This window comes from Nanorana parkeri, unplaced genomic scaffold, assembly GCF_000935625.1.
Source record: "Nanorana parkeri isolate BGI_ZX_2015 unplaced genomic scaffold, ASM93562v1 scaffold408, whole genome shotgun sequence".
Lineage (NCBI taxonomy): Eukaryota > Metazoa > Chordata > Amphibia > Anura > Dicroglossidae > Nanorana > Nanorana parkeri.
In genome coordinates this window covers 522,009-531,603 of record NW_017306676.1, presented here as the reverse complement: position 1 = coordinate 531,603, position 9,595 = coordinate 522,009, and the positions used below count along the sequence as shown (strand labels likewise).

At 41.6% G+C, this 9,595-nt stretch overlaps 1 protein-coding gene across 1 annotated transcript in view; it reads left to right on the top strand.

Annotated features, from left to right (window-relative positions):
• Positions 1 to 231: 231 nt before the first annotated feature.
• The window catches only part of DEK (DEK proto-oncogene), a 19,602-nt gene continuing 10,238 nt past the window's right edge, over positions 232 to 9,595 (top strand). The window contains exons 1-6 of the mRNA XM_018559626.1: positions 232 to 364; positions 4,647 to 4,816; positions 5,032 to 5,130; positions 5,416 to 5,525; positions 7,324 to 7,418; positions 7,510 to 7,630. Of these exons, the coding sequence (XP_018415128.1) occupies positions 4,657 to 4,816; positions 5,032 to 5,130; positions 5,416 to 5,525; positions 7,324 to 7,418; positions 7,510 to 7,630 (585 nt within the window). The 5' untranslated portion in view covers positions 232 to 364; positions 4,647 to 4,656. The remainder of the gene's footprint in view (positions 365 to 4,646; positions 4,817 to 5,031; positions 5,131 to 5,415; positions 5,526 to 7,323; positions 7,419 to 7,509; positions 7,631 to 9,595) is intronic.

Genomic DNA, 9,595 nt, shown 5'->3' with positions numbered 1-9,595 from the left:
GCCTGTCTGTTCTTCTCCTCTATGAGGCAGCCCTCTTCTCCTCCTCCCTGTGCCTTGCCCAGCAAGCTCTGGTCCCTCCTTTCACCGGCACAGCTCCTCCTCTGCTCTTGTGGTTGGCCGCCGGTTTCCCGCTTTGCCCCGACACCGCCATTTTAAATAAAAATAAATAATTAAGATAGCAATACAGGTCCGTGCAACTCCCTCCCGTACGGTTTAACCGGAATAGTTTTTATCGGTGGCCGAGCGCTTTCTTCAGCCGGTCTGTATCTCCTCCCCTCGTCTCTTCCCGCCAAGTGTGAGCGAGGCTCGTCCAGCCATCTGATCTTCCCGCTGCGCCATCTCAGCCGCCGGCCCGAGCACACAGGTTGGTGAGCGCTATACTGTCATGTATGTGAGCTGTGTATGTCTGGCTTATGCTGTCATATATGTGTGCCGCTCGTGTCATGTATGTGTGCAGTCTGTCATGTGTACACACCAGGCTCCATTGGGAAAGCCCGCCAGGCTGTGCGCCTATCACCAGCTCTCCTGTCAGATGCACTTGTGTATATTTGGCACAGATGAACACGGCCCCCCCACAGTGCAGCATGAGTTGTATGTCTGCTACTATGTTCTTGTGACATGTGAGTCTGTAATCGCTCCAGCAGTGATTTGTTTTGGGTCTAGTCCTATACAGACAGGTGTATGTGTATAGCTGGCCATGCATTATACAATCTCCTTTTTTAGATTTACCAAAACTGTTATTTATTTTTATATATAGATAATATAGTGTATGGTCAGCTTTACTGATCTTACCCCATCACAGGGGTGCCACTTCTTGACCCCTAGACCTACATTATCCCCTATAAAGGATGTGTGTTTCTTGTTCCGGGTTTCTATTTTTATGACATTGTAGGATAGTGGCTCAGTGTTCAGCTCTGATCATGCTGACCAGTATCGTCCAATCAGAATTCAGCAGAGTGACTGATGATTGGCTGCTTTGGGGAATACAATAATGAAGGGTCCTCTCTCTGCAGGCAAGCTGTTGTGTCAGTTGTCATCAGGAAATTCTCTGTGTGTGTTCTTGTAGCATCAGGTGTGGCCACCAGATAGTATTGTATTTCCCGCCTCCTAGATGCCTGGGGAGCTGTCATTACTACAGGGAATACTGCTTCTAGTAATTAATTTCTATGCATAGCCATGCTCTGTCAATGGGAAAACATGTTTACTTGTATTTTCACAGGTTTTGTCGAATGGCCACCTTAAACTTCATAGTGTAACACCAACTGACCGAAATCTAGTTTGCTTAACCACCTGAGTACCGGGCTGTCTTTATTACCAGGCCGTATTTCAGACTTCAGTACTGTCTTAGTTTGACAATCCCTCAGTCATGCAATCTTGTAACCAGATAAATCTTTAATTATTTGAGCTAGGGCTTTCTTTTGGTGCTATTTAATAACTGGCGGTTGGCTTGTTTTTGTGTTTGTGTTTTTTTTTCTTTGCTTTTGTTATTTAAAGCAAGGGGGGGGGGGACCCAAACCAAAACATTTCTGTTAGAGCTTTAAGTGACATTAAAGTCAGCATTTTTTTTCCCCTCCTTTTGTAGTTTATGCTGTAAGGATTTATCTTAACGGGTTATTAAACCCTCACTTTTTTTTGCATATATCTACTGCTAGCAAGCAGCAGATATATGTAAAAACCTTTTTTAAAAAAAAACAAAACCTTTTGAAACGGGTTTAAACTTACCTGTGTTTTCGGCCGGGAGACGAGGAGCAACGCATGGTAAGTCTACGGACCAGCGTGCACCCGCACAGACACCATGGGGCAACAGAGGAGTCAGCGCTGGATCGGAGACCCGCCATAGCGCTGGAGGAACGGCTGAAAAGGACAGTAAAGAAGATCGAATAAAGAGGCATCATTTAAGGCAAGTCCTGACACTAACATTGGGTGGAGGGAGAAAAAAAAAAGCCTTTAAAAGAGAACTATGGGGTAAGTGTTTGTCCCCATAGTTATCTCTAGTGTCACGGGAGCGCATATACTAGCGTCCTCGCATGAGCCAAAGCTCAGTATATTGCTGCCTATTGCCCGCTAAATGCTAATAGCGCTGCAGCCGGGACAGATCCCGACATTACTGTCGAGATCCACCCAGCTGCGTGAGTGACAGCTGGCTCTGCCTATCTTTTTTTTTTTTTTTTTAATTTAAAAATGGCAGCTGTATTTAAGACTTTCAAGTGAAGCAAGGGATCTGGTTACTCTGGACAAATACCCAGGTTCAGAGAATAGTTTATATAGTCTGTGAAAAACCAGCCTAACCTTATGTTGTTCTGACACCTATTGACTATACAGACAGTAAGGAGAAATCTGTGAGATGGTGAACATAGACCCTCTGTCAACATTTTACTTTTTGTTTAGTGTTTTTTTTTTCACACCACAATTGCAGTTATTCTTTTTGCCCCCTTCCTCTGACTTAACAGATTCCACTTTACCTCTCCACGTATGCTCCATTTATTATCAATCAACTGTGTTTTAGGCTGGGCACACACCTTACAACCATCGCAAGACTTCTGTCTTGCGATGGATGCAAGGTACTTAAAAAAACGTACGATCTGCCTATGTTGCTGCTGTAGCTCGCTGTATACTGAGCTTAGGGTAACGGGAGGACGCTAGTTTGTGTCCTCCCGCTACCCTAAGGAGAACTATGGGGCAAAATCCTGACCCCATAGTTCTCCTTTTTTAATACAGTTTGTTGCCCCATTTTAACATCAATGACCGCTTGAAGTCTTTTGTGGTATGTGTGGATGAGGCTCTTTATCTTCTCAGATGGTAAAGCTGCCAATTCTTCCTGGCAAAAAGCCTCCAGGTCCTGTAAATTCTTGGGCTGTCTTGCATGAACTGCACGTTTGAGATGTCCCCAGAGTGGCTCAATAATATTGAGGTCAGGAGACTAAGATGGCCACTCCAGAACCTTCACTTTATGCTGCTGTAGCCAATGACAGGTCGACTTGGCCTTGTGTTTAGGATCATTGTCATGTTGGAATGTCCAAGTACGTCCCATGCGCAGCTTCCAGGCTGATGCATGCACATTGTCCTCCAGTATCTTTTGATAACATACTGCATTCATCGTGCCATCAATTCTGACCAAGTTTCCTTTGCAGCTCGCACATCCCCAAAACATCAGCGATCCACCTCCGTGTTTCACAGTAGGAATGGGTGTACTTTTCATCATAGGCCTTGTTGACTCTCCAAATGTAGCGTTTATGGTTGTGGCCGAAAAGCTCAATTTTTTGATCTCATCACTCCAAATGACTTTGTGACAGAAGGTTTGAGGCTTGTCTCTGTGCTGTTTGGCCGATTGTAAGCGGGATACTTTGTGGCATTTGCATAGTAATGGCTTTCTTCTGGCGACTCGACCATGCAGCCCATCTTTCTTCAAGTGCCTCCTTATTGTGCATCTTGCAACAGCCACACCACATGTTTTCAGAGTGTCCTGTATTTCACCTGAAGTTATTTGTGGGTTTTTCTTTGCATCCCGTACAATTTCCCTGGCAGTTGTGGCTGACAGTTTAGCTGACCGTGGTTTGGTTTGAACAGAACCCCTCATGTTCCACTTCTTGATTAGAGTTTGAACACTGCTGATTGGCATTCTCAATTCCTTGGATATCTTTTTATATCCCTTTCCTGTTCTATACAGTTCAACAAAACCTTTTCCCGCAGGTCCTTTGACAATTCTTTTGCTTTCCCCATGACTCAGAATCCAGAAACGTCAGTGCAGCACTGGATGAAGGATGCAAGGGTCTGTCAGGAGGCCAGAAACTCATTGGCCATATAGAAACTCATTGGATAGATATCTCTATCCAATGATATATATATATATATCTATCAATCTCAATTATACAAACAGGTGAGGATGGTTCCCTTTTAATAGCCATTCACACCCCTTTTGTGTCAACCTGTGTGCATGTTATCCAAAATCACCAGGGTATGGTATGTAAACTTTTGATCAGGGTCATTTAAGTAGTTTCTGTTGTCATTATGATTGGAAAAGAGTAAACACAGTTGGTTGATAATAAATGGCTTCAGCCAAACACTACCCATGGGTGACAGGTTTTCGTGTTTATCATTCATATTCTCTGAAAAATGGCCAGGAAACCATAAATTCTGCCAGGGTATGTAAACTTATGAACACAACTGTAATGTGTGTATACACACACTCACACTATAGGCTTGAAGGCCAGCTTCATATATTCATTGCAGTAATGTGTGCATTGCAGCCCACCACAATTCACAGTGGCGCACTACTGTGTTATGGTGTGCTGCATCAGCAAGAGTAGTGCAGGTATGTTTTTAAGTGTGTTGTGACGAATTGGCAGCCAAGTCTGAATTGGCTGTGACAATGACAATTTTTAGGACATATGGAGACGATCAATCGATCCTGATGGGACACAGACAGAACCCGCAACCTGTCAAGGGGTTCTAATACTTCCTTACTCTATTCGAAATATATATTTAACAAATGTAAGTAAGGAATTTAAAGAAAAAAGTGTGGGCTAAAATGCAGTTTAAATGATCTAGGATTTGTTGCTATGATTTTTGTTTTGAAGAAATATTTCTAGTAACCCCTGTGAAATGTACCCAATTTACACAAACAGTACTTTCTATGCTACTTACAGGTCTTCAAACATGTCTTCTGATGTATCGGATAGCCTGACAAAAGAGGAAATTGATGCTGTTGAACAGGCAACAGAGGAGAAAGTTATTGATGAAGCTGCTAATGGAAGTGAAGGAGGAGAAAATGAAGAGGAGGAGGAAGATGAGGAGGAAGATGATGATGACAAAAAAGGTATGTGTATTTTTAAAGTGAGGTTCACAGTGTTTTGTGACGGTAATCTGAATTGCCCAAATTTAACTTGCAATGCAAAAAATTAGATTCCAATGGCATGTACTGTATAATTGTTTTGTGCTGTCTTGGGTATGTGCTACAATAGTTTATCTGATGGGTCCTGCTGCACTACAGCCTGAAGTAATAATTGTAAATCTTATTTCTTTCCTGTCCAGAAAAAAGTCTAATTGTTGAGGGTAAAAGAGAAAAGAAAAAGGTGGAGCGATTAAGCTTGGAAATGACTGTTGTAAAGAAGGAGCCAGTCCTAACTGAAGGTACTGTATAGTAATTTACATTGCGAGATAACACCAAACCCCCCCCAAAAAAATGTCCTTGTCCTATTTCAAACGTGTTGTTGCAGTAGTTATTTGTTGTCTTCACAAACTGCCTTATGATCTGCAGATATTGGTCATAATAACCACCCTAAGTGCCTTTAAAAACATCAGCTTATCTTGAATAGTCTACGTAAATTCAGCGTTAAATTCTTTTAGTTCAACTAAAGCCAGAAAGTTAAGAATTCATTTTGAACTTCTTTACTATGTAACTGCATTGTCTTCCAGGAAAGGGTCAAAAATTGCATGATATAGAACGCATCTACTACTTCTTGAAGAAGAAGAAATGTGAGGAGTTACGACTTTTGCATCGCCTACTTTTTAATCGCCCAGGCACAGTAAGTATGTCATGCAAACAGTTTCTTTTCAGGTGAAAGCTTACTTTTCCGCATGACTACATAGAACATGTTGTACCTTTTTCCTTCAAAATCTGTCTGGCAATTCTCACCGGTATATAAACCTTGCACAGACAGCCTTTAATGCATGACATTGGTTTTAAGGGACAATATTTCCTCAAGTCCCTCCAGCAGTGACTGTTTTTTCAGGGCACCCTGCTTATGGACGGATGGAGTTATTGGTGTCTGAGCAATGCAGTTTATTTGACTTTGTGGCTATCCACAGAATTTGAACTTTTTGGCAACACTTAAAAGGAGATCTGCACTGGAAATGATTGTGTGCTACCGTTTGAAAATACTTACTGCTTGGCTGATTTACTGACATCAATTATTTCATGGCGCCATGTAATTCTGAGGTGACAGCAGGAGACTGTCTTCCCAGAAATGGTCACAAGGCCCAGTGCCCGGCCTAATCTTGGGGCTCTGGAGGAGCAGAGAGACTCTACAGGGGATGTCATTGGGATGTAGCTTGAGTCTCTGTAATCAAGGTGTGCAAAGAGTTGAGCGCACGTGGTCAAAAACCCTGAGTAGTTGCGAAGGTCCCAGAGGACGAGATAGGGGGCTTTGGCCCATCCAACAGAGCAGAGGAACCTATGATGATAGAGGTTCCAGATTACAAGTGCTGATTCCCTCAGATGATAACTGGGTAAGCAGCCAATGCCTGGATGCACCCTGAGGGGTCATGGGCCCCACTTGAGAGCATGTTGGAAATGTGTAGCTTTGAGAGGGAATTTAGTTAAATGGTAGACTGTTCCAGGAACTTTGACAGCATGTGTCATTGAGTTAGTTCCCTCCCAAAGGAATCTCCTCAGCCTGACTGGACCATCGTTTCAGAGAGTCGGTGGTGCAAATATCTGGGGCTTTATCAGGGGTGTGGAAATTTTAAACAAAAAAAAACAACTTCTCGTAATGGCATAGGAGGCCAGAGCGTGCCCTTGCCATGTTGTAGAAGGTCTAGAGAGAAGTTGTCTGAATCCCACCCTTCATGATGGGGACAACCAAGGGACGCAGAGTTTGAAAACTAATAGCATCCTATCAGTCTGGGACTGAGGCCTATTTTTAATTGAGGTCTTCTCTTTGACTTTGTTTTGTGGACACTCTTCCTTCTGTGCTGTTGATATCATGGGAACAAAGTCTTTGGGTTTTCTAGTGGGCTCACTATTGTCTTCATGCCCTCGTAGGCTATTGGGTTGTAGTATTGCTGTACCTTCTCTAGTGTACTTCGATTAGCGTGGTGGGTCCTTTTCTTCCCTGTTCGTTCTTGTTCCAATGGTTTTGGTGTGTTCTGATTTTGATCAGCATCACATTGGCTCTGGTTCGGTTTTCCCTTTTGTGTGACGTCATTCCGGCAGTAATCCTCCGTGCTCTCTCCGTTTGGTCATGGTGGCAAGTTCTCCCTATATGGTAGGAGGCCCATCTCACCCATTCAGACATTAATTCTTCAGACAGCTCTACGGTTGCAGACGGGTCCTCCTCTCCTACTGAGGCCTGTTGGGGGTGTGTGTGTGTGTGTGTCCCTTTTTTTTTTCTTTTCTCCTCCTTTTTTTTCCTTTTTCTCCCCCCCGATGTACTACAATCTCATGTTTAGTTTTTTAGTTTACTCGTTTGTATTGAGATTATAGTTCATCACGGGAGTGAGCTTGAAATTGCAATATGCACCACAATGCATGAACAAATGTGAATGTAGTTCATATAAATAAACCATTAACTTATATTTTACATTGTTTTTAAACTCTTTTAGGTTAACCTAATAAAAAAGAATATTGGCCAGTTCAATGGATTTGCATTTGAGGCTGGAAGTGACCAGCACAAAAAGAAGGAAGAGATGCTTAAAAAGTAAGTACTTCTTTTAGTTGTATGTTCATTGTATTTTACTTGTCCCTAGTTCCCGCTGAGTTCATAATTAATCATGCTTTCTATTTTTTAGGTTTAAAAAGAGCGATTTGAAAAATATTTGTGGCATTCTTGATCTAGAAAAGTCTGGTGCAAACATCGAGTTAGTTTCTAGGATTCTAAATTTCCTCTTGGAGCCCAAGTCTACAGGAAAAGTAAGGCTTGATCACAATATAGATGTGCATATACATTGTAAATGAAGTTTTGTGCATGTGTGGTTTTTATTTGGTGGGTTTGTTTGTTTTTATGGGGGGGGGGGTTTTCCTCAAGGTTTGCAAAAAAAAATATTAAACATTTGGGTGAAATGTGGCATGGTTTGATTATTCCCCCCCCCTGATTATTTTCTAGTTCGCCGTAATGTTACAGCAAATATCTTCTATCAGTGGCCATGTCCCTATGTTTTTATCCATTTACACCCTTGAAGACCGCTGTGTTAATCCCCCTTTCTGTCCAGCGCTGAGGTACTTTGACTGACTGACATTTATTCAATCATGCCACTCTGTAGTTAAATTAATTGTAGATATTTTTTTGGGGGACAGATATAGAGCTTTCTTTTGGTGGTATTGAATCACCACTGGGGTGTTTTTTTTGTTTTTTTTACTATAAAAAAGCAATTCAGAAAATTTTGAAAAACAAACCTGTTTTCTTTATTTTATGTCATCAAACATTTATTAGCTGATTTTTTTTTTTTGTTAAAATCTAAAAGATGGGGTAACGTCTGGTAAATTAGAAACCAAACATGTCAAGCCTTAAGGTGCCCATACACTCTACAACCCTCACAAGACTTATGTCTTGCGAGGGTTGTAAAGTACTTTTAAAAAACGTACGATCTGCCCATCTTGGACAGGCAGATTGTACTTGCGATCATCGTAAGGCCGCCACCCTGAGGGGCGGGCTTCCGATGACTGCAATGCTGAACGGGCAGTGTGCGCGTGCGCACACCGGCCCGTTCGGCTGTTATCTCTCGATCATGTTAAAAACCAGCCGAAAATCATACGATTCTCGGCTGGTTTTCCAACATGCTCGATATAAAAAAGTCGTGCGACCGTACATTAGAAACGGTTGCACGCCTTCCATACACTGCACAATTCTTGTACGATCGTGGGATTTCCCGCGATTCTCGTACGAGAATCGTGCAGTGTATGGGCACCTTTTAAAAATGTGTGCGCACACAAAATCACAAGAAAACTACCGACAATTGACAATGGGTGACGCTTTTATGAGCTTTTACTGCTCATCGGTTTAGTATTAACTGTGATTGATGGCCCCAAAATGATTGCTCTCACTCAGTTTGCAGAGACATGTGTTGTAATCATAGTTTTTGAACGTAGGCGTACCTGACGCGTGTTTGAGTTTTGCATGTGAACTGAGAGAACTCGTAATGGTCGCAAAGTTACCTAATCTATCCAAAAGTAAAAAAGAAAAACCACCCAGATCTTTAAGGCATTAAAACAGTAGAAAATTACCTTGCACTCCAGAACTTTCAGGGATGTTTCAATCTGATAATTGGAGATTATGTGGATGGGCTTTGTCATCTAAGCAATGGTGAAATCACTCGATTTACTTTAGAAGGCTGTATGGAGTTACGAGGGAACAACGTTTGCTCTGTAAAATAACCTTTTTTTTTTTTCTTGACCATGTAGTGCAGTCTTCGGACCTAATGATTCTCACAAGATGAGCACCTTTCTCATTATGGAACTCCAACATTTAAAAAATAAGTCACTTTGCTAAATGTGTTAATGTGTTAAAACTGAAAGCAGGATCGGTTAGGAAAGAGGTTTATTCAGTTTCCTTTCTGGATATAGATCTATATATATATTTTTCTCCCATGCAGATACTGTGGTTTTAGATGCAAATTGTACTTCATGTAATTCTTTTTTTTAAGGTAGTTTACTCCCATGTTATGCTTTTCTAATTATGTGCTTTTGTATACAGAATTCACACCACAACAAGGAAAAGCTCAGATATGTAGTTTAGTTTTATGTCCAACCGGTTTAAATGTTTTGGGTGTGGTATCCTAAATGAAAACAGTCTTATTTGTCTAGTGAGGGAGGGAACACCTTTTTTTTTTTTTTTTTTTTTTTTTTTTTTTGTGTATTTTTTTTTTTTTTTTAATACAA